The 25,727-nt window shown below is 40.6% G+C and overlaps 1 protein-coding gene across 2 annotated transcripts in view; it reads left to right on the top strand.

The window, feature by feature from the left end:
• LOC125898522 (polypeptide N-acetylgalactosaminyltransferase 10-like) overlaps nucleotides 1–25,727 on the top strand; it is an 89,812-nt gene that overhangs the window by 41,762 nt on the left and 22,323 nt on the right. For both annotated transcript variants that reach the window (XM_049592351.1, XM_049592350.1), the window contains exon 5: nucleotides 24,398–24,583. In XM_049592351.1, the coding sequence (XP_049448308.1) occupies nucleotides 24,398–24,583 (186 nt within the window). The remainder of the gene's footprint in view (nucleotides 1–24,397; nucleotides 24,584–25,727) is intronic.

Below are 25,727 nucleotides of genomic sequence, written 5' to 3'. Positions count from 1 at the left end.
ACAATCTGTCTCTTCACACGTGTGGCTTTTTTTTTAGGGGGTTTAGCCACCAAGGATACAGTTTCTCCAAGTTTCACAGTTTCCCCCAGGCAATAGTTCAGTCTTGTGTGGTGACACTGTTAATTTTCCTTAAAACTCATATATTTCAAGTGCATTTATTTGCCTGGTGTTTTATTTACTTATTTACAGGGATAACACACTTTAATCAACATTTCCATGTTAGCCAGCAGGCTAATTTTCAATGCAGTCTTTTGGCAAGATGTTCTGAAACCAGTGAGGTGATGTTAGCATTGGTGCTCTTCACTTCAGATGTTTGCTAATTGCGTACGATTTTAGTTATGCACTTTATAACTGGATTCACTTCTATTTTTCTAAATTAATAAACCAGTTTACCAAAGGGAGTGTGAGAGAAACCATCCATCCATCCATCCATTCATCCATTTTCAACTGCTTATCCAAAGCCAGGTCATAGGGTCAGCGGGCTGAGCAAAGTATTCCAGACACCTTTCTCTCCAGCAACGCTTTCCAGCTCCTCCAGAGGGATCCTAAGGAGTTCCCGGGCCAGACAAGGTCTATAATCCTTCCAGTATGTTCTGGGCCTAATCCGGAGTCTCCTACCAGTGGGAAGTATCCAGAACACCTTTAACAGGAGGTGCCTAGGAGGCATCATGATCAGATGCCTGTACCACCTAAACTTACACCTTTCAACATGAAGGAGCAGTGGCTCTACTACGAGCTCCCTCCTTATGTCCGAGCTCATTACCCTATCTCTTAGGCAGAGCCCAGACACCCATGAGGAAACTCATTTCGTCTGCTTGTATGAGCGACCTCATTCTTTCAGTCATTACTCATAGCTCATGACCATAGGTGAGGGTTGGAAGGTAGATGGACCAGTAAATTAAAAACTTTACCTTCTGGCCTAGCTCTCTCTTCACCACGATGATCCAGTGCAGCGCCCACATCATTGCAGATGCTGCTTCAACCCATGACCCTTGATCCATCTCAAGCTCCATTCTACCCTCACTCATGAACAAGACAAGAGATACTTGAACTCCCTCACTTGGGGCAGTAACTCACTCCCAACCCGGAGGGTGCAATCCTCAGTTTGCCAGCAGAGAACCATGGCCTCAAACTTGGAGGTGCTGACTCTCATCCAGACCACTTCACATTCAAAAGAAACCCAATTTTACAGTAGTTTGGAATGAAACCTATGCCCTACCAACACGTTCTCACTCCTAACTTGTCAAATACAGCAACTTGGTCAGTGGCCATATGCTTCAAACCATAACACTCTAGGTACCCCTCTACTGTCAGCTTTGACTGTGTCTGTTTGGGGTTTGTTTTTGGGCACCAAAACTACCTGGTGTGGTTTAGGAAAGGATCATGGTTTGGGTTTAAATGACACTGACTTTTGGTTTCACATGGGCTTACACTGGAGTTAGCTGAAAGCCCAGTGTGTCTCATACAGATGCTAAAGGGTGCCTTGTGCGTTCGTTTCAGACACCAAGGGGTAGGGCATTAATGACTTTGATTTTTTTCAGGTCAACTTATCTGTCAATAAAGTCGAGTCGAGTCGACAAGTCATTTGATGACGTCATCACATTGACACAGCAGAGGAAAGTGAAGTATCTCCACACATGTGATGTGTGTCTGTCAAGGCCCAAACATACTCGGGTGGAACGTACGCGGAACGGACTCTGCGGAGGTCCGCGCAGACTCAAAGCGGACGTCCGCAAGCCATGTGCGTGCAAAGCTCAGATTTTACGACCGCGCGGACTCCGCTCCGCGCACCAGTGACTGCTCGGCATGTATTTTTCATATCGCGGGGATTTTTCACGGACATTTTTACAGGAAACTACAACGCGGAAGTGCGCTCAACTATGAAAGCCCGAATGACTGTGGACATTCCTCGCGGAGTCTGCTCTGCTTATAGTACGCCGTCAAGGCAGCGATTGCATTCCGTACACAGGCACACAGAGAGAGAGGGGGGGGAAAAACACACGACTTGTCGACTCCTTCCGGGGGGTGTCGACTTGTGCCACTGACGTTGACATGTCGACAAATAGGCCTTTCTGTTAATGCCCTACCGAGGGGTGTGACAAAGGGTCAGTATTTGACAACCTTGGGAATGAGAACAGTTGGCTCTGTTTAAGATCTGCCATAAACCCTTTTGATCGCCACCCTTGAACTGCAAATCAGATATAAGCATCTAACTGTAGTTTAGAACGATGGACTTTTACAGGCTTTTTGCCTTTCTCTCATATACCAACTCCATTTAATTCAGAACATGTAGTGAAATACATTAAGATTCTCAATCAAGGTTTGGTTTGCTCACGTTTCTTCTTTTTTTCACTCTACTAATCAAGCAGAATGCACAGGAAAACAAGTTCCCTAATTATCTTTTTACTATCCTTGATCCTTGTATCAATACAATTTCATGTCCTTGGCTGTGATTGGATTCTTAAAAGAAAAATACTCTATTTCTAGTTAGATGAGGACCGGAGATTGTCCCATCATGCTTATTTTGTACTATCAGAGTTGGACTAGTGCTTTTCTTGCCTTTTCAAATTACTAAAGGTAATAATTTTCCTCTAAAAAGAAGATATCCATGCAATCCCCCCCCCTGCTGTCAAATAACAGTGGAAACTGAGGACGGATTTTCATTTTCTTTTTATTCTCTTAATTTAAACCCTGCTGCAGATTGCAGATTTGGCACTAAAGCATCTGCCCTCTCCCTCCTACATATAATGGCCCTTCAGTCTTGTTAGAGAGTAAATTATAAAATCCACTCACTCCTTCACACTCTCCTTATTCTCAGGTTTTTACACCTTCCACATAATATTTCCTTTAATTACAGGTTTCAGTGAAAGCCCTTTCATCATGTCAGGGTAGAGTGACCCCTATCATTCAGTCTCTGCTTCTCTGTTTATCCCTGGCTCTGCCTTTCTCACCCTCACTGTGTTCCCACATCTGACCTGCAGGCAGATCTGATTTACAGTCAGCAGCTCAAGCGTGACACTGAGCTACAGACAGTGAGCAAGTGTTGCTATCAGAGCTGACAGCAGCTCTTTTATATCTCCCCGTTTCTTCGTCCCTCCACAATATAGTGAAATATCTAAATTTAAACCCCATATGTGAAATATTTTCTTGAATAAAACGTTCTCAGATTTGATGTGATGGCCACTGATACTGGTTTATTTCAAAATAGTCTAAATGTCATTGTGCTGCCAAACCACAAATAGCAACTTCCTCTTTTTCATCCACTTTGCAAACTGGGAAGAAGACCTGACCTCATGCAGATTGCTTTATTCAAAGTCAGAGAAAAATCTTTACCACTGGGTTCAATCTGTCTGCTGTTACTCTGGATCTGTCCATCTGTCACACACTAATTCCCTCCAAAAAAAAAATCCAGCATTAAAGAATAAATCACATTGGACTTGCCAGTATTTTACGCCAATCTCTTTTCATTGAAATCGTCTTTACAGTACACTTGGAGCTTATTACACTGCTAATCTAACAGACTCTAACAAATGAAAGGAACCTTTTGTGAATGCCTTTCCAAGATTTGATCAGGCGACCAATGCCCTTCTTTCACTTATTTTTCTTGATGATCATCAGCCACTCCTAGTTTAGACTAAATATCATATGCAGTGTTAACTGGGTTTGTTAACCCCTGTAAAATGGTTAACATCTACCCCAGCCTTAATGTGATTATAATAATAGACTGACACCCAAAGCTTCCCTGCTGCTGTGAAAATACGGTCACACTGGGTAAACGCTTGGGTGTGTGCCTGGCAGCATAGCATTGGTGGATGAGCATGAGCAATGAATTCTGCTGGTGGAGCCCAAGTCATTTCACGGATTTATGGCCAGACGAGGAAAGGGAAAATAGCTGTAACTTGTCAAATACAGAAACAGAAAAGACGAGAAAGCTGCCTCTCTGCTCTCAACATCAGGGAACAGAAAATAGCGCACGGAAGGCGGGGAGAGGCAACGCTGTATGTAAGAGTGTGTGTGAGTGTGTGCCTGCGTGCTGGAGCCTCACATGTTCCATCATTTTCCAGCTTTTCTCGGGATCAGATCATCAAAGCTCCCTAAATCTGACTCGTGGATCCACCAGAATCAGTTCAGTTACTGCAGTACTGATATTTTCAGACCTCACCTCTGCTCCCAATCCTGACTGCTGTTGACTTAGAATAGCTCATCCAGTGGGAATACTCCACCAAGAATCAATGTCTAAGTATCAAAAGCCTTGACATGGGGCTCTGGAATGTTTGTAGCTTGCTCCTTCATGGTGGACAGCTGCTGTCGTCCAATTAGATTCCAAGTGGTTATAATGGATTCCAACTGGGACCTGTTTTCAAGGGAAGAATGTACCAAAACAGTAATAGTAATATCTCACTCCTTTTGTAAGCTCAGTGAGTTACTCATCACACTCTCAATTAATTGCTAAATACCCTTATTGCTTCTACACTTCTGGCACAGGCCTGAAGCTCTGCCACATAACCATAGCCATTTATTTTATTTAGTTATACAGCCAAATTACAGCTACCATTTGTTCACTTTAATGCAGTTAGGTGTTAAGTTTTCCATGCAAGTGACAAGGTGTGCACAGTATATAGGCATTTTTAGGTGAAAATGTGGTTATTTGAAACATATTTAGTATGAAAAATAAATAAATAGAATAAAAAGGAAGTGAATTTTGCAGCAGAGGTAATCTCACAACTTCCTGTCAAAGGTTTTTCACAGTGGGCTGCTGTTGGAGTCCATTGTATCTGTTGTGACTACAGCTTCTGTCCGCCGCAAAGGAAACATAATGCTACCAGAATTTGCTTTGTGATCATCAAAATGTTAACTATTTGTTGGTTAAACAAAGCCTTCATATTAAGCATGTCTGCAAAGGATCTAAGATGTTGTTAATTTGTTTCTTTCTAAGACACATCATTACCTCACTATCACATCCTGGATTTTCTCACCGCATGAACACTCACTTTGGGACTGTGAAGTTTTTTAATGAAATCAAGATGATTAAAACAAAACAAAACATTGTTTACATCCATAGCTGTGGGGGAATGTTGTACATATTCACACCTTGACACCAGGGAATAGGCCAGTACCACCACTGCCTGAGTCTACCAGCAAACAAACAGCACCAGTAGAGCAGTTTGGGGCTGAAAGCTTTGTTCATCAGGCTGACAGGAGTTAATGATGCAGGGAGAGGTGCTGTTCATTCATTCCCCTTGGCCATGTCACAGTGGGGTTTCAAAGGGGTGAAGTGAGTTGCCAAGAAGTTGGTTTGTTTTTGTGTTTAATATAGTCATGACTATTCGTTTAAAACTATGTGGCAATAACTCACAGTTTGAAAAACGTACTGCATTTCTCAATTCAAAGCTGAGACCCACTGAACGGTAATGTTTAACATTTAACAACAGCAAAATCATACAGAATAGGTGTTTACAAACTCACACAACTTCTGCAGTGTAATCCAAGTCTCATTTATCCAGTCGTATGCTCAGTGCTTCGCAAATGCGTGCATTTCTGCTCAAAATGTTATTATACGAACAAGACACTTCCACATAATTAGTCTCAGGCCTGGATGAGTAGTGCACCAGTGCTGTTTATGCACAAGTGTTTTAAACAGTGGCTTTCTCTTTGAAGATACTTGACTGTAATTCTCTCCCAATGTTTTGTGATTTATCAGCTCTTCCCTTTCATAACTAGGCTGGGCAATATATCAGTATTATATTGATATCATGACATGAGACAAGATAATTTCTTAGATTTTGGATATGGTTATATTGTAAGTGTTGTTTTCCTGGTTTTAAAGGCTGCATTACAGTAAAGTGGAGCATGGTCTCACTCCATAGTTCTCGAAATCTGGCGCTTGGGCAGTGAGTTGCAGCATCAAAAGCCAACAAAAAAAAGACCTTAACGTCAGCATGCTACCCGGCCGGTTGCCGTTATAGTTTAACGGAGAGCAGTGTTCGCATCCCATAAGATTCTAAAGCCAAACCCTGTTCTCTTTTCCTAAACCTAACCACGTGTTTTTGTTGCCTAAAGTCAACCATGTGCGTTTGTTGTTGAAGTAAGAAAAAAGCCAATTTGCAGTGTTGTACCGATGTAGTGCATATAAATGTTAAATATCCTGTGAAAACAGAAGTGTATCTTGAAAGAAGAGAACTTGACATGGTGTCCCAGAACGTCAACAACCAACGCACCCAGGGTACCTTGCATGTTGTAGGTGGACATGGAAAGTCCTACCCTAGAAATTTAGAGTTCTCGCGAGAGCACAATTTGAATTTGCTCAGCGAGTCACTCTGGCAATCAGTAATGATGCTCATTACCCATGCCCAAGAAACCGAGCTGCACCAATCACATGGGTGTATCTGATATAGGCGGACCAGAGGCGAGCTAAACAGATGACAACAGCGCTGCGACGACAAAGTCTGGAATCAGTCAGTAAACATTGCAAGATGGCTACGGATGAACACCAGGTGTTTGAAACGGCTTTGGCCGCTACAATGAACGAGTTAGACTTGGCTTTTTCTCTAAAAGAGGAACAGAAGACGGCGCTCCAGTCTTTACTTTGCAAGAAGGACGTTTTTGCTGTTTTGCCGACTGGATACGGCAAGAGTCTATTCTACCAGTTAGCTCCGCTGGTAGCTAAGCTCTGGATACGTCACCCCGTGTATTGTTCTGATTGGTCGTAGTGTTATCCAATTGCGTACAGTGATATTTACAAGTACATGCTTGGTGCCGCCCCTTGAGTTGGGCCATTTTCATTACTCATGGCCAGACCCTAAATCTTTCTAGATTTGGGTCTGGATTTCCAGGCTAGGAAAGTCCATGACCAAAACCTCAATATGCAATGAATTTGGGGTGGGAATGTGTTGTAAAGTGATGTAATGTTCTGAACTTATCAGACTGTTCCAGCTGTTCTTTTATTTGCCTTTACCCTCTTAGTCATTATATCCATATTACCGATGATTGTTTATCAACCTCATATTGAGGTAGTTAGTCAAAAATATTGTCTCCATATTGCCCAGCACTGCCACGTGAACACAAACTTTGTATGGTGCTCTACTGCTCTTTCTCATATAACATGGCATCCATTTTTTGGTTAACCTTGACTGCAGCAGTGATGTACATTGATCAAACAGTTGCTTCAGCGGAAAGCACTGCAGAAAAAAATCAATGACTGTGCCAAATGTTGAATCCAGGTTCCTCTTTGACCATGGTGGAGTGTTGGATTTAGATGAAAACTCCTCTTTATGTTTGGCCACTGCAAACCATGTAAACAGGACACTTTCTTCTATTATTTTGTTACATTTGTTAATAACATCGATTTTTTTTTATTCAGAATGAAAAAGACTTGTGTCATGTAATCACAGCCAGGAACAAAGCCTGGATTTACTCAGTGGGACCGTGGTGGCACACTGTGCTATCAGCTACTTTGTGATGGAAAGCTGCCATTGGCAGATTGATCGCCCAATTACTTTCCTATTTTCTGCTCCCTGATGGGATCACTTGAGCAAATGGCTGCGATACTTCATTTCAAATAAGGAGTGGCCTATACACCACTCTTATGCAGAGTGACTTTTGATGTATTTCCAGTCGGATATAGAGGCAGTTTGGCGGTCAGACAGCATGGCTCCCAGCAGGCACCAGCACAGCCTCCAACCTGGAGCCACCACAGAGCTGACCACAAGGTCCACTGCTAATTGTGCAGAAATATGTCTCACATTTTGGTGGCAAACAGATTTTCATTGTGTTCAGAAGGAAAATAACTGTAACCTCTGCCAGTGCTAATGCACAGTGTCGCCAACCACAGCTACTTGTGAATTAAATCCAGAGACATTTTTGCGACTGCTCTTATTCATTTCTTATGTGGAGCATAAAGTAGTGAAAAAGCAGGAGCCATTTTCAAAATGAAATACTGAAAATGAAAATCAAAGAGCGATACTGTTTCTCTGTCAGAATGGCCATGACAGTAATTTTGCTTTTTACTGCCATGCAGTTACTTTTACAGCACAGTGTGACTACAGCATAGAACAAGATTGCACTAATGGAGTCTGAATGCTGGGATGTGTTTGTCAGACAATTTTCCTGTGAGTGCCTGTATTTATCTTAGTTTTTAGAGGCTTCAAAATGTGGTTCCTTGTGTTGAGACCAGGTGGGTTTAGTTTTAAAAAAAATCCTCCTTTATAAGTGCGTTCTTTTAGGTATTGATTCTCTCCATGTTTTTGTATTTATTGCATTTGTTAAGGCCCTACTTTGTTCTTTTCTTTATCTGGATTCCAAACTACTGAGCACTACACGTAACAACTTTCAAGTCAAACAACACTGTCAGATCATTTTCTAAAACCTGCTGAATTAATATTTCTGAGAGTGGCAATAGACAGGCCCACCGTCGGGGGGGGGGGGGGGGGGTCAAAGAGTACAGATGACCCCAGCCCAAGGCCAAGGCCCATGAAAAGGACTATGGTTGACCTTTAAATTGGATCAAGTACAATAACTTACTTGCTGACTTACATCACTGAAAATACAAGTTATATGTATAGACATGATTAATAAATGTCTTTCTATCATTAAAACATATTTCAATGTGCCATCTGATGCTCCCACCCCCCTCTACTTGTATCGTGAATGATGCGATCCATCTGATGATATGCGATGTAGAGAACTAAGAGGCACTGCTAACGTTAGCAGCGTGATTACCTAAGTCCGAATGCCTCATCAATAATCAGGGGCTCCTAAAGGAAAAGCCAGGGTACAGAGAAAACAAGAAAATGAGTGTGCTCAATTTTAAAGCTACACTGAAAATACGGATATAATATTAAACTAGAGGACCTAAGGCATCCATTGGTAACAATGCTATGCTATCTTGTCAAAAAAGGGGCCAAATAATGCTTAAAAGTTACGCAGAATTTTGGTGAGGGAAAAAGAAACATTTCCACATTTCAAAATTATTTCTGCACATTGGGGTTCCTTCCAATTTGATCAATATTTGATTAATATTTTTTCAGTCATGATTTGATCTTATGCTGGCCTGGCAATAGATGGAATGTTTCATCTAATGTGTAGAATCACTTTTAGTACATTAGATAAACTCATGGAAATTCTAATATGTGTCATCCTTTGGTGATGACCATTACATTTTGAAAAATCGTATAATTTGAAATTTGGCTCAATGGTGGCCCTGGAGGAAAGCTACTGAAAGCACCAAAACCATTAGGATGCATCCTCTGGAGACCGAGAATATCCATGACAGGTTCCATGTACATTTCTCATAATATTTCCTCAAGGAAAAACAGAATTATTTTTATTTTAATTATTATTTTGAGGGAGGAAAAATATCAACCTGAGGCCTTTACTGTGAAGCTGGTTCAAGATATCTTTTTTCATTATCTGGCTTCACTAACCCCAACATTGATTGTCTGAAGAACCAGTATCATGAAGCTGATTATCAGCTTGTTCAGTCAGCTCTGGGTTTAAACATTCAGCCGTGGGCATGTTCATGTGAAGAAGGCAGAGTGGTTAATTACGAGCAACATCCTCAGAACCATGAGTGAAGTAGCTTACTTCATATTATATGAGATGAAATGGTGATAGTGATATCTTGTGTGGATATTCTGTTTGTGGAACAGCAATAAGTCATACTCATTGGAATGTAATATAATCGATTGCCTTCTGTCTTGCAACAGAACAGGCAAATGTAAAAACACTTGAAATTATTCACAAATATTAAAAGTACACCAAGAGTTTATATAAGTGTAGGTATAATTTTAGGCTAATTAAAATAAGTAGGAGTGAATTTTTTTGCGATTTAGCCGGAAAATGAATACTCTGAATATGTCACATAAACCACGAACACCAAACTGTTAATGCTACTGAAGTAAAGAGTGTAGAAGTAATTAGCCTAATGACTGATGAGGTTTATCTCAGAGAAATGTTGCATTTATAATAACAGGAGCCAATTAACAGTGAGTGGAATATTTTCCTCATTAAAAATATTCTCTTATTTCTATTTCCAGTTCTCATTACACAGGTGTTATTTTGAGCTGCAGTGTTGGAATCAGAGTATAAATTTAGCCACACTGTCAGCTATCACTCCAGGGATACAATAAACTTTGCTTATGTTAAAATGCAGCTAAAATCATTATCAAGTGTTTAGTTTTTTAAAAGATCCCTCTGTTTGTTAGAAGCTCTGTTTTAAAACTAGAGTGGAAATAGAGCCCTGGAACAATATATAAGCTGCTCCTTTATACCTGTCACTCTGGACTTTTGCCCATGTGGGGATACTTTTTTCCAGTAATCTGATTGGTCAGTGGTTGGGGTGTTAACAGGTTAAGCATAAGTTACCACGGTGATTCATGCCAGTCACCAGCTTTGTAGTACTGAAAACTCTGGGTAAACCCTTAAGTTAACTCGCTAACTTCAAATCCTGCCTTGTACTGCAGGCCTCTGGAGGTGGTGGTTGATGAAAGTTATCCTCTGTGGACCATGAATATTCACAGCAGATGTAACTGACCGAGAGACCTGTTAAACAATATCCCTTGGCCATGCCCATTAGCAGGCAAACACTGTGGCATCAGCTCGGAGCTAGTGTATAAATAAACATACACACTGTAAACACAGTTTCTGATGGGTGCTTAATGGACTGATGTCATTTCAGGACAGTTTTATTAATGATTAAGTTGCACTGGCTGCCTGAGAAAACTGCTGTCAGCAGTGTAGAGCTACTTTGAACAGTCTTATCAACACCAGCAGCCTAACCATCTGCATGATGGAGAGGTGGGGAGAGGATGCAGCGGTGATGGGGAGATAGGAGAGACGATTTGTGAGACAGGCAGCGACAGAGGCGAGTGCGGCGGGAGAGAGAGGCAGCAATGCAGAAAGACTGAACAAAGTTCAGCATGTTTATTCATTCATGTCAGTGTGTGTGTGTGTGTGTGTGTGTGTGTGTGTGTGTATCTGTTTGCGTATGTGACTGCGGGTGTAGGGAGATAATGAGGTAATGGTGCTCAGTGAAGTGTGACGGAGAGAAGAGGGAGAGAGTGATATGAAGAGGGAGCATGAGAGGGAGAAAAACGACAGAGGACAAAAGGAGCTAATTAAGTGTTCCCATTTAGAGATGTTGAGCCATCAGTGGGAGCTGATCGATTCAAACGTCTTTCTGAAGAGTCACGTTAGCTGTGTAAGGACGTTGTCTTCTGTAGCTTTGCCGATGTATTTATTGGCCTCTGCATTAAGCTAAAACCTAGAATATGTTCTTGGGCTTCACTGAAAAGCTACTGAGCAAGTTCACCTCTTTTCATCTGTGATCTGGACTTGATGTATTTTAACTGCATACACAGTACAGTACGTTAATGGGTACAGTGAAGCCATTTTTCCCTTTAAGTGAACTCTGATTACTTCTACATGTACAGTGGACAAAGTCATACAAAGGCGTGAAAGTCACCCCCCTGGACAGTAGTGAGTCAACTTAAAAAAGTATTTCTTCTGTTACAGCTCATTGTTTTGTTTTTGTTCTTTGTTCAAATTTTTGCTCATGCATATTTATTTGATGTGCAGTTTTAGGAAGAGCTTATATTTAGAAAATCAGCAAACAATGGGGATTTCATTATCTCTACTCATCTGAACTCTGGAGTGCGATGTGTGCTCAAACGTAGCGTAGCTAAAATCTATCAGTAAAACACTGTAATGGAGCTACATTTGGAGATATCCGTGGGGCAGCATTATTTGGTTTTTAGATGTTTGACCTTTTCCAGGAAGGCGGCACACCCCATGTGTTCAGCGCACATCAGAAGAGCTCAGTAGGAACCTTTTTTAGGTTAAGAACACAATCTGACTTCTTGCCACTACAGAGCATCAGGGCCTGGAGCTTTACAGAGCTTAAAACATGCAGGGCTGACCACAACCTTCTTCTGTACAGTAGTTGGTGTAATGGGGAATATGTAGGGGTGTGCTGCAGAGGTTCTTTCAAACAAAGCTCGAATGAATGCTTCAGAAACCACCCATTCAAAGGATAAATTGTTCCATTCTACTTTTTCTGTTTCGCCATCAACACCAGCTGCTTAGACCATCACACATTAATTTGGACATGCATCAAGACATCCTATTATTTTGATTTCCCTTCTTGCCTGTCCTCTAGGCTCCCTGTTTCTCTCCCTTAAAATATAAGAATCATCCTGAGTGAGACCCTTTTTCATCCCACTAAGACTAGCCTTCAGTTCTTTCAACACATTTGGCTTATTTGGAAGAAAGCCGTCTTGGACCAGGTTTTTCTCAATGAACCTCGAGTTTCTCTCTGTCTCTGCCCTCTTTCAGAGCCACACACTCCATTTGATTTCCTCATTCATTCAGTCAGCAGGCGATATTTGGCGTAGCCTGGTTCTGCCGTCTGTCATTTAAAAAAATCATGATGTCCTTTTGATAACGATCCCGTGGATGAAAGTGTAGCATTACTGCACAGAGAATTAAATATCCGTCAGGAGATGGTTATCAGACTGCGCGTAGATGTTCTAGCATTTCCAGACAATTATCTTTTTGAGCTGTACTGTTTCACGTCACAGTCCATCATCTACATACACAACCTAATCCGTCCTTACATTTGCAACATTACCAATCGTAGTCATGCTCTCACATCCCAGCAGATATTGTGTGTTGTGCTGCGTTTCTTTGCAAATGGAAGTTTTTTGTACAATGTCGGAGATGCTTAGCACTTGAGTAAGGCAAATGTATGCAGGGCGGTCAGAAAAGTGTGCTCGTTTTACGGGCATCTGCCTTCTTTCTGTTGGCTGAGTAGAAGTCTGTGTTAGTTTAAACAGGCTTAATTATTTAACAGAACATGATACAGATGTTCTTTTCTTTTTTCTTCGTTCGTTTCTCTTTTGCAGCTGCAGCGGTGTTGCACTTCTTTTTGAAAACGTGTGCAAACTCGCGGTATGAGCGCATTAAGATTTCTAATTCTAGTGGGGTGAAAAACGCAGCCCTACTCTTCCCCGTTGCCATGGTGACTCGTCGAATCGGGGCTCCATTGATGCTGGCTTTTTATAGTTGTGGTGCAGGCGCTTAACTCCAGGTGAAACTACTCCGAGTTGATTAAACTGATTCAAATCAGCTGTTCTGGAACCGGAAACTCAGAGTTTCCTATCTCAGAGTAGATCAACTCAGAGTTCAGGATTAGACTCAGAGTTTGTTGAACCTGCTTTGTGAAACGGACCCCAGGTCTCAGAAAAACCTCTGTCAGACTTCAGATGAAACAACCTCAACCTTTGTAATGTCAGACTACAACGTATCAACTCACTCACATTTTTGATGCATTAAGATTTTATTATTGTGAAGCATTTACTGAAAGTCACAGGTAATCGTGCTCTCCTTATTCTCTTCTTGACTTGATATCTCCGTGGCTCAACATACTTTGGACAGCATCAGTGGAAATGTTGATTCATTCATAAAATCAATGCCCAGCAAACGGTTCCTATCATCATGTTTCAAACGACAGTGTTAAATGAATGTAATCGAGGTGCGACGCGATCAAAATTTTTACTTCCTGGTTTGTTGACAATGGGTTCTCAAAGGCCACGCCTACCACACATCTGTCTCTATCACCAGTTGATTCAGCCACCAGTTAATCTTGCACACCCAGTGCCTGCCAGGATTGTTGAGGTCGCAACTTGATAACGTAATTATTTTCCCTTCTGGTACTGTTGTGTCTTGATGATGTTTCATGTATTCCCTGCTGATTGATCAATAAATCAATATCAATAATCAATAAATAGATTTCCGTTTTCTATGAGACTGAGTTTTTTGAGAACTTTCCATCTAAGACTGCTTTTTCTGAAGCTGTTTCGTCTGAGACCTTTTTATCTGAGGCCATTTTGTCTGAGGTCGTTTCATCTGAAGTCTAACAGAGGTTTCCCGAGTTCCCGAATTTTGTCATCTAAGGGTCTGACACCACACTCTGACACCTGAGGACGTCCTAAAATTGACACCATATGCTTGACAAACGAGAGAGGTTTCCGTTCTGCAACCTCCCTGCTAGACGCCACTGAATCCTATAGACCTTTAAGGAGTCTTTTCCAGTCCCATCGTAGGCTCCATTATCATATCAAAGAATAGGTCCAAGTTTTTATGTGAGGTACCAAATATGGAAGTCTCAAATTTTCTAAAGAATATCGTACAGTACAGTGCTTTTTTTTTTTTTACACAGCTTTTGTCGCCTTTGTTTTCCCTTTGTGACCTTGTCTTACAAAGAGCTGCAAATAATTTGTTGAGGCCTTGAAGGACAGTATTCTTAAATTTACCTGCTTGTAAGCCTGCTTTTAAAATTCTGTTGTGATTCTGGTTTTTATTATCTCACAGTGTCAGATGAGTTTAAGCTCACTAAATTTAGATGTCCAAGTACTGTCTGGGTATTCTGATTCTTTCTTAAATTAAATCTGTTACTGCCCTGATCATTTTGTGACAGTGATGTTGCTTAGAGAGACCGTATTTCTGAGCTGTCATTTCAGCTGGTTGCTTTTTCTTGTAAATTTTATCAGAAAAAAATGTTGGTTTGACACACTGGACTCTGCCAAGGCTGGTCCTTGTCAGTGGTGTAGTGGAGTTTATAAAGTGATTGTTTATTCATGGATGATGTAAAACCTACACTGTACATTAACCACTTGACATCTTTGCTGCTATCTTTCTGCTTTGATCGCTAACAGCATCTTTCATGCTCCTTTGCTCAACCAAACACACTATGCACGGAGCTCAGCAGGGCAGGGGCAAGGACAGAGCTTCAGTTCGCTGTTACATCTCTTTACTCTGTATTTGTGAAAATAAATATTGAGAAAATTATTTCAGAAAACTTATCCTTGCACATTTTAGGTAGGTATACAGAGACCATGGAGCTTTCTTAGTGGGTAATATGGCATATACCTTTGTATCATTCAGACTACACCACTGGCCCTTGTCACAATTGTCAGTTTGTGATTTTCATGAACAGAATCTGTTGTACAGTAGCAGGCAAGAATTGAAGGGTGTCAGATTCAGGTGCCTCAGGGTTGCATCTCTGCTTTTGCAGATGATGTGGTTATATGGCTTTATAAACCCATTACCTTCAGCACAAACTTTTGCACATTGCAGCCAAATATAAAGCTGGATTTATATCTGACACAAGGAGCTAAAGGCAGTCCCTTCATATATGCCATAATTGCAATATAGAACTGCCAGAGTACACAATTAATTGTCCACTTAAGATTGGGAATGAGTTGCTGCCTCAACTGAGGGAGCTTACATATCTTGGGTTCTTGTTTGTGGTTAAAACAGAGCGTGAGACTGACAGGCTCATTAATGCAACATCAGCTGTACTGCAATGTCACTGGATTGCTGTGGTAAAGGAATGAACAGTATCAAAACTGAGATTTATATGCAAGTATGCTGAAGCTTGACGGTTTGTCACGTACCTCCCTCACTTCCTTGTATGTCCTGTCCCAAACAATGCATCAAACACAAACATAAACTTCAGTCACTCCTTCAAAAACCCCTTTTTGAACGATACAAGTGAAAATTTGAGCTGCTGCAGAGAGAAAATTGACAGAGTGTGATGGAGTTCACAAGGGCATTGGAATATTTTGCGGAGGGAATAAACGAGCAGCTCCAGTGCTTGGTGGTGTGCCAGAGCATCTTGGGATTAATCCACCACCCTGGAAACAGAGCTCAGCGTGCTATGTTGGATCCACTGTGTCTCAATGCTAATTAAATTTAAGAGGAAAAAAAAAAGCATTAGGGAGGATGTTGCTGGTGGTATCTGTGGTGCAAATGTGTGTGTGGGCACCTATATGATTGTATACGAGTTTGTGAGTCATGCAGGAAGCCCACTTGTAATCCCAAAGAGCTCGTACCTCTTCCGACTGTTGATAAGGTGTGAAGCATTTCATATATTGAAATGCCTAATCTGTCATTTTTGGCCATCGTTTTTAAATATATTTACATATATACATTATAATACAAAAACACAGGCCTGTTTTACACCAGTGGTTCATTTGTGAACTCTTGGAACAGGTTATGTAACAAAATGTAATGGAAATCACTTAGTGATCACATCTCTCCTGTTAGTATCGATAACTTTAAGCAAATGATTTTTATAGCCCCTTATTTTTTCCAGTTTCTTTATTTCTATGCATATTATACTCTTACTGACATTTGTATATTTATTTTATAAATATAAAATAATGAAATGACAACTTCACCACCATTTGCTATATACAATGTCAGCCTCAGCAGCCTCCCTGTGCAGTTTCCCAAAGACACATGTTCTCTCTCTTTTTAATTCACTCTGGATTTAAAAAAACTTTGTCTCCCAGGCTCACTGCCAATTCTTCTGCATTTTCCCTCACCAAGGGCCCGCTCAAGAGGGCATTACTAGCAGCCATAAGCTTCGAGGAGACTATGTTTGTCTTTGAGGAAAAATGACTTTCTGTTTTCCGCCATGATGTCAATGTGCACGTAGCACCAGCCTCAGGTAGCCAGCTGGAAATAGGCCGGTTACCACGAGGCAAAGTATCATGGGAATAAAGACTTTAAAGAAAATAGAATTACTGTAGTTTCAAATAATTTTTCTACATGTTAAACTGTATGCAGGCTACTTGATTACTAAGCAAATTATTAAACAGCATTTGAATGATACGGTCCCAAGCTTTTTGATCCATATAAGTGGTTGATCACTGTAATTTAAATTGAAAGATACACTACTTATGAATGTTTAAGATCTCTTGACTGCTTCAACGCTAGGAAGTGACTTTTGTTATCACCTGTTCATCCTTGTTTTCAAAGATATGTCAATTTATGCAGTGGCGGTCCTGGCACATTTGGTACCCTGGGCAATATATAATTTACCCTCACCCAATACTAATTTTTACTGAATAGAGCTTCAACGCATCTCAATTTTTTTTTTTTTTTTTTAAATTTTTATTTATTTATTTATTCTTTTTTTTTCACACTCCTCTCAGTGGTGTAGTGATGGTTGAGTAGGCACCAGAAAGCATGCGGTACAGCGTATTTCAGAGTTCATGTGACTTCGGATAACGTCATGTGAGTAATAGTAATAATAAAATAGTATTAGTTGAAAAAAATAATTAAAAAATTAAAAGATAAATTTTTCCCCCTGTATATAGTGCCCCCTGTGGATGACAGCGCCCTTAGCATTCGCCTGTATCTCCTATGCCACGGGCTGACACTGACTTTATATATGCAACACATTAAATAGATTTTTTTTAAGAGACTAAAGAAAAAAAAATAATGCAATGACCTGCGTTTATGTTTCCTCATGCAGACAAAAGGGGAGCTATTTTTTCCTCTTCCGTATAGGAAGGACAAGGGGACTTAGCTACTAAAGGAAAAGAAGTGCCTTGACATTCCAACATTCCACCACTGCAAAACCATCCAGGAAGGATTTTTATTGAAGTATATATTAAGGCAGCAGATCAGAAAATACTTGTTAGAGTAATTTAGGTATGAGGACTTATTTCCACACAAGTATAACATGCTAAGAGATAAATTTAGCTATTAAGGTGCTTGTTATGTAGTGAAAGACCTTAATTGACTAACCACTCCTTTAAACACTCCAGTCAGCGGGTGTGATGTCAGTTCACAGGACATGCATCAAAGTGAGAAAAGCATAAGCTAAAAACACACGTACATTTTATCAGTGACATTTTAAATGCACATAGGCACTTCGACAAGAGCCCGAGGCCAACTGCCACGCTTTTCATCTGCTAACTGCTAATTCGTGTTTGAGTACGGCCCCATGTGAGCAGATGAAAGAAGGCCGTGCAGCTCAAACGCCATCCACAAGAGAAAAGAGTGAGTGATTGACTACAGGGAGGTACAAAAAAACAGAAAGGGATGGATGGCATACTGGGAGTTCAGGAGGAGTCTAGTACGTGCTGAAAAAATGGTCTGGGTTTTTATCACCAACCTGGTGTGTGGTGAGCGATTCATCCCTCTGCTGCATTCTGTGAATTGACCCCGACATCCACGACGCCTCAGCCCTCCAATCTCCTCCGCTTCACGTTTTAATAAAGACTAATGTGTTTGCCGACATCAGCTCGCTCTCATTAGCGTGATTAATTGCCTCCTTGCTTTCGGTAAACAGCATGAGCAGTATTCCAATTTATTCAGTGAAAATTAACCAATCATAATTAAATGCTCTGATCTTTCTCCCTCACCTCTCCCCATACAAGCTCTCTTCACACACAGGGCGAATGTTCGTTGATTAATTTTGCCTCGCTTCCTGTCATTAGCAGGATGATGTAAGTGTCACTTTGTGTAGGGTGAGCGTTTATAAAGAGCTGAAGTCAGGCTCGTAATGGTCAGTTTTTAATGGGTTGATTTATTGCAGGAGCATTCAGGGAGGACAGCTCGCCTTTTCCACACAGTTTGGCGCTGACCTCTTGGAGCCCTTCCGTCCTTGTTGCAATGTCACACTTTACAGCACGTTGGTCAGCTGCTGTGCAACACAATAAACACAGCAATGGAAAATAAAGTTGGCTGACCTTCGCTGGAGAGAGGAGAGAATCTGGAAAGGAAAGACAAAGACGGCACATGAGTTTGAAAATCAGGGATGGAACTATGGAGGGATTAGATTTGGGATTCGTTTTTTGATGAGGTGATATTGAGGAAGGCGTATGAGATTTAAAAAAAGTGAGTGATGGCTTTAAATAGCATCACAAACACTAAGCTTGAAGGTTGAAGGTGGAGTTAGTTATTTGCAGAACTGATTGCTGTATTGAGGCTGTGTTTCAGCGTCCTACACTAAACCTGCATCCTCATGCAGCACGATGAACAGTTTGATTATAAACTGCATTAAAGCATTCAGACTGATTGAGAGAGAAATGCAGCAGATATAAAGAATCATGCATTAGATGTTAGCGCCCGTGTCTTTGTGGTCGTAATGGGTCTTTTTGTGGTTTTGTATCTCTTCCCAGTTGTTTTGTGTCACTTTGAGGCAACTGTGTGTATTTTTTGGTCGTTTTGTGTTTTCCTTTGGTTAATTTGCCCCTTTATGTACTTATTTTGTGTCTTTGCACTTCCTTCACATCTATTTGTCATTTTGGTGTCCACTCCATGCTCTCCTTCTTAGAGTCATAACTCAGTCGAACTAGAACACACAGATAATCATACAAATAATGCTGGAATGGGTGCTACTCACTTTTTGTAGAGCTTGTGGCGTATCTTTAAAGTCAGTGGTGATAAACATCCACACATCTCTTTAGATATCACTTAATAATGTACTCCTCTAGATATTGCTTTTTAATCAATTAATAGGGTCATTATACGAAAATGTGCCATTTTGTGTCCCTCGAACAAAACTGTGCTGTAAATGTCAATAAACAAATACACTATAATCATTTTAGAATTTATTTCCCATGATATCACTTGTAACATTAAAACAAAGTAAAAGTTTATTTCTTTTGTTTTCAAAGAGTTTAAACACCTTTTTGTATGAAACATCATTGAAAAGCTGTAAAAATGGCCTGTCCCTCAATATGATTGGATTAAAAACATAAGCTTTTATATATAGCCTCAAGTGTCCTTTCATTACTCATGAATGGGTTTTATTCTTAATATATGTAAAATGCTTAAAAAATGTAGTCGGGTCCCCAGGTAGTCGTCAACCCTGTTACTTTTAATGAAAACACCCCTTCTGAGATAATGGACTGCTCCGAAAGTTGCATCATTTCCTGGGAGTGAAATCAGCTTCCTTTTGTGAACATGCTGGTGAAAAGACAAATAAGTGTCCTCTTCTTTTCATGATTTTTCTTAGAGTTATATAATGTTTGACAGAGGGGGACAGGCTCATTGTGTCAGCCCTGTTTCCAAAAGACGACACATTAAAAAGATATTTGTTAGAAATTTTTATGTACATAAATAACATGATTTAAGCCTCTAATGAATGCACACCATGTGGTCTTATGACCTTCACCACATGGCTAGTCATGGCTGCCAAGAACATTTTTCGTCAACCCTGTTACCATCAACTATGTTACCGTCAACCCTGTTACCATTCTAGCGTAACAGGGTTGACAAAAGTATGGTTTTGCGAGTACATGAAAATATACTTTCCTTAACAATAGTATTTACATTATATACATGGAGTTTCATTGCTAGCTGAGAGGGAAATTGAAAAAATTGTGCACTTGGTGACAAGTTTTTGAAATTGGGCATGGTGTTAAACTTGGTGGAGAGGTATAACATGGTCCAACATGGAACCCATTACAATTTGGAGCAGATCCAAATCTCCGGTGAGGGCCATATTGAAATTTGTGGATCTCCCAGCTTGGTTTTTACTTGACACTATGCCAAATTTCAAAAACTTGTCAACGAGTGCACAATTCTTTCGATTCCTCCTGAGACCCAAACCTTTGTTTTACATGCATTTTTAATTTCTCCAGGCTATTTGAAATCAGTAAAACCCAAGAAGCATAAAAAAGAAACATTGTCCCAATGTCCTTAAATGTGTACGCCCTAATAAGCTTTGTCTCAGCTTGTTACTGTTACCAAAATTAGTTACATTTGTATTCCATATAAAACTACAAACATTATTAATCATAAATAAACAAGTTACAACCATTTAATTTGATCAGGTTTTGGACCTTGTCGCCTTTTGTATTTGGATCAGCTGCAGACTGACTTGGCAGAGATGGCCGCCATCTTGTTTTTTCATGGATTAGTGTACTGTGCAAATTATCCTTCTACATGTTCACCGACAGAAACCTCGTTACAACTTTTACTTCCTCTAGATAGTCAAGTTTGATCGCCTTCTCGGCGCTCTACCAGGGGTACTAGATGGGACAAAAAAGTGTTCAGGAACAAGAACAACATGTCTAAGTTAAGTAGAATGAAGTATAAGGTCAAGTAAAATAAGATGTCCTCATATGAGGACACAGGGTCTCAGGAGGATAGATTGAAAAAAAAAATAAAGGACCCCGGTGTAGCTCACAGGTAATTCACTTTCTCGTTTTTACCCCCCAAAGCTTGATGAGAAACCAAACAATTTAAATTGCATGAAATGTTTTTCATCATCATCATATACATATGTAACACCACTCACATGCGTGATGATACCTAGTAATGGAATTGGACTCATCTGAGGCCACTGTAGCAGTGTCATTTTACGTCCACATCCAAAAATATGGAGGTTAGGTTAACTGAGGACTCAAAATTGTCTTTCGGTGTTGATACGAGTGTGAATGGGAGTCTGTCTCAGCCCTGTGATAACAGGCTCTAACCGCCAGTCATCCTTCACATAATAAGTGGGTATACTGAGGACGGATGCAAAGATTGGTGGGAAAGGAAAATAGGTGTTGTACATATATCCAGTGCCACATCACAGGCCAAGTACCCCCAAAAGAGTAGAGTCTAATAGAGGGCGCTGGGGCACAGCTCATCCAGAGAGGAGAAGAAGACAAATCAACAACTGAGAGAAAAGCACAGTGTCCATAGATGAGGAAAAAAGCCTTGCATACCAGCACTTCGAAGCAGTAGTTAGAACAGAGAGAAATATTTAGGTCAGACTGAATGATTCCTGTCACATCCTCCCTGTTGCCCTTGTAGAGAGGATCCTTCCTCGTCCCTAAAGGTGCTTCATGTTTCTCTGTGACAAAAATATAGTTTTATTCATAATGGATCAGTATAAAAAGAAGAAACCAAAAAGAAAAGAGAAAGAAAAAAACGGGGGAGTGAGGATACTGGGGTGGATGGAAGAATGGAAACAGAAAGGCATGGCTATGTGAAGTTTGGAGAATATCAATTTTTAAGCCTCCCCCTTTTCATTGCACTTCACCCTGTAAGTTTTTTCCTCCTCTCCCTCCCTTAGAATATCATAAAAGAAAACAATTAACTGCTCTTTTTCCTCCCGCTGAAGATCGTCTGTCTTTATATTCGTAGGGTAGCCTTTCCGAGCGCTTTGTGTTTCTCTAACTCTGTCAACTTCAGCTCAGTTAGATCTGCAATTGGCATGAAAGTAAATAAAATTTCCAGTGGATGAACTTAAAAGGTCCACTTTTCAACTTCTCATTGTCTCTGCACTCTTGTCAACAGACAGTATTGTGGCTTTTTGTAAAGAATCTGTCAAAGTAATGTTTCATGTTTTGACAGTTTCAGGGATGATTTCTATTCAAACCACTGAGAGCGCTCAGGGCTCACGCTGTTATACTAAAAATTTGAATTTTAGTGTAAAAAAATAAATAAAATCATGTCCTCCGAATGGGCGGCAAAATCCTTTTTAATTGTCAAAGTGTGACTTTGTGCCATTTTCATTAGAATATCAAGTTAGACGCTCAACCCTACAGCTGTCACGACAAACATACCCAATATACTGTCATCAGAAGACGACTCTTGTCAGATAATAACTTCTTATATAAAGCTTTTCATTTGCACACAAAGAAATATGTCTCTTCTACCAAGGTCTGCCTAAATCTGGCACAAAAACTACCCTCCAAAAACATGGCCCAAGTTTTTAATGATCATCCATCAAAAGATGGAGATGAAGGACATTTTACTAGGAATTATACCCTTTAAATCATCGAATAAAGAGCAATAAAACATGAATGGATTTAATCTAACTCATGTAACAAAGAGACTCTTTTCTCTTCAGGGAACCCATTAAACTAACCTGGTTCTATGACTAATGGCTAAACTTTGCAAAGAGACTTGATCTCAGTGATCACTGTGATCTGATCACAGTGGTAGTCAAAGGCCCATGGTTGTCCTATAACATTAAATGTCTTTCAAAGTAACGTTGCTGATTGCTGATATTGCCTTTGGCATCTTTCTGCAAGGGCAGTTATTGTTGCAAGTACAAGAAAACACAATTCAGGAAGAAAGTTCATTGATGTAGCAACATAATGGATAATCAGCTGGATTTTAGTCTTCAAAAAGGAGATTCAAGTTTGTCTATATCCATTTGTTCCTGTCTCTTTTCTCCTTAAAGCAAATTTTGTACAGTTTTGGCTCTTAGTCATTAATCAATACACGTCTAGGTCAGCAGCATAGAGTTGTGGGCTGTTTAGACTGTTCACTGATGCAATGTAACTATCATTCATTCTTTTATTTAAAGACATTTGTCCTGCATCAATAAAGCAACACTTCCGTGTAACTTGTCAGTCTGATTCATTGCCTGTGTGGCTTAACGTTCTGTCTGTTATGTCTGTGTTAAAAATGTGACAATCCCACAGTGAGAAAACAGAAGAAAAGTTATGAGTAACGTTTGTTATGTAAAGGCATTGGGGGGCCTGTACAACTTTTGTAGTTTGAAAAGTTACCCATCCTGATTCTGTCCTTCACTGCTTCTGCAGTCAGCATCCATCCATTTTCTAAACCTCTTATCTGGTGCAGGGTTGCAGAGGGCTGGAGCCAATCCCAACTGCCAGCATGCACTGGGCAAGAGGCCCTGGACAGGTTGCCAGTCTATCACAGGGTACTGTAGCGTTGCAATCTATATGCTGTAAATACAGTGAAGTTCTTGAAGATATTGGTTGTGTCCCTTGGATTCTGGATAGACACTGTGTCCTTTCCTTCATTCCTGATTATGTATGTCCACACTGCTATATGTAAAATACACTGGTGTAGCACAAAACAAGTTTTATCATTTTAAAATGTATTTAATCAGTTTTCGGGTGCACTGAAAATTTGCTGTTGGTCCTCCGACAGGAAAATATTTGTATGGGGCGTCGGTGGCTTAGTGGGACAAGGCTGTTGCCGCAGCGGCCCGGGTTCGACTCCAGCCTGTGGCCCTTTGCTGCATGTCCTTCCCTTTCTCTCTCCCCCCTTCACACTTAAGCTGTCCTATCAATTAAAGGCTAAAACACCCAAAAAATATCTCAAAAAAAGGAAAGTATTTGTATGCTCTTACTCCAAGTGTATTTTCAATGGCATCAGTCAAGGCTCTTGTGAGTTACAATGGTTGCACATGCTGCTCATCTCACAAATTAAAAACTACAAAAAGTTGTGGGTTTTTTCTTTTTATGTAAAAATGTCCAAAAAAAGACCAAAAAACCCAACACATAAACAACATGGTGACAAACCATTATTCCAGATTTAGTTTTGTTATTTGCCGCTGGTTTTACTGTCTGTTTTTGGAATCACACTCTTCTTTCTACAGCCACCACTTTGTACTCTTAAGCAATCATACAAACTGAAGTCCATCATGTAGAGACAGATTTCTCCATGAACAGAGTCAAAAAATGCACACCAGATACATTGTTCATAAATCATGGGAACCAAGGAAATTTCTGAGGCAGATGTGTCTGTGTGTTGGACTGAGAGGGGGAAAAAATTGATAGCACTTGATAGCAATGAAAATGAGACTAATGTTCTCACCCTCCTCTGTATCTCTTCCATCCTGCAGAGCACCTAAAGGTAGCGCTGGAGGAGTACATGATGCGGATGCCAAAGGTTCGCATCCTGAGGACCAAGAAGAGGGAGGGGCTGATTAGGACTCGCCTGCTTGGAGCCGCTGCAGCTAAAGGAGAAGTCATCACCTTCCTGGACTCCCACTGTGAGGCCAACGTCAACTGGCTGCCTCCACTGCTGGGTGAGGATCAAACACATGCACAGTGATGTGAATGATCAGTTACATCAAACGTCCTTTCAAGATACAATGTAAAGCTCATCACAGCTGAACAGTGATAAGAAGTTCTCTTCATTCATAGTGGACTGAAAATTATTTGATATGTTTTATTCCTTAAACAGCCTGACTCCCTTCAGCGAGGCTTTTTCAGTTTCAAACCAGCAGATAAAAGAATGACTCGAAGTCTTTACCCACAACCTTACAGTTAGCTGTAGTTACATTAGCGGTAGATCCATTAGCTGTAGCCAACAAATTGATGCTAAAGGCCCGAACATACTCAGGCGTAGTATAAGCGGAGCGGACTCTGCGAGGAATGTCCGCAGTTATTCGGGCTTTCATAGTCGAGCGCACTTCCACGTTGTAGTTTCCTGTAAAAATCCCCGCGAAAAATCCCCGCGATGTGAAAAATACATGCCGAACAGTAACTGGTGCACAGAGCGGAGTCCGCGTGGTCGTAAAATCTGAGCTTTGCGCGCACAGGGCTTGCGGACGTCCGCTTTGAGTCCGCGTGGACTTCTGCGTATGTTCCGCCCGAATATGTTCGGGCCTTAAGGCTTTAGCCTTTCTTAAACTCAGCTCAAATATAACCTATAACTAAAAGTATACCTAGTTTCAGTCAACAAAAGTTGAACTTTGAAAATCAGTCCACTTTCAGCTGTGAAGAAAGCAGACACAGGATGCACTCATGAACATCAGCAATGTCTTCTTTTTAATCTGCCTCCTACACGTACATTGACTAATGCAAACAGTGGGGAAGAACCACTTCCACCTGTTGTCACAGCAGAATTTCCTGAATACAGATAAGATTCAGATCATGGTTGCCATCCGCCATGTTTTCTGCTGCTAGGTCTTTCTTAAAATGTCCCCCTTTTCCAGCAAATTTTCATATTAAAATGTCCTCTTTCTTGAAAATATCTCATTTTCAAAAATATCCATGCCTTTCCGAAAAGTTCAAATCTTCCACTATGTCCTCTCTTTAAAAATGTCCTCAATGTCAAGGTCCACTGACAGATTGAAGTAAGAGAACACACACAAACAAACACACACTCATACACCACCCCTGCTGTGAGACTAAGCGCTTCCTCTCCTGGCTGATGGAGTTGCTCAC

The sequence above is a fragment of the Epinephelus fuscoguttatus genome, linkage group LG12 (assembly GCF_011397635.1).
Source record: "Epinephelus fuscoguttatus linkage group LG12, E.fuscoguttatus.final_Chr_v1".
NCBI lineage: Eukaryota > Metazoa > Chordata > Actinopteri > Perciformes > Serranidae > Epinephelus > Epinephelus fuscoguttatus.
Note: the sequence above shows the minus strand (reverse complement) of the source record. Positions and strands in the feature narration are given on the sequence as shown.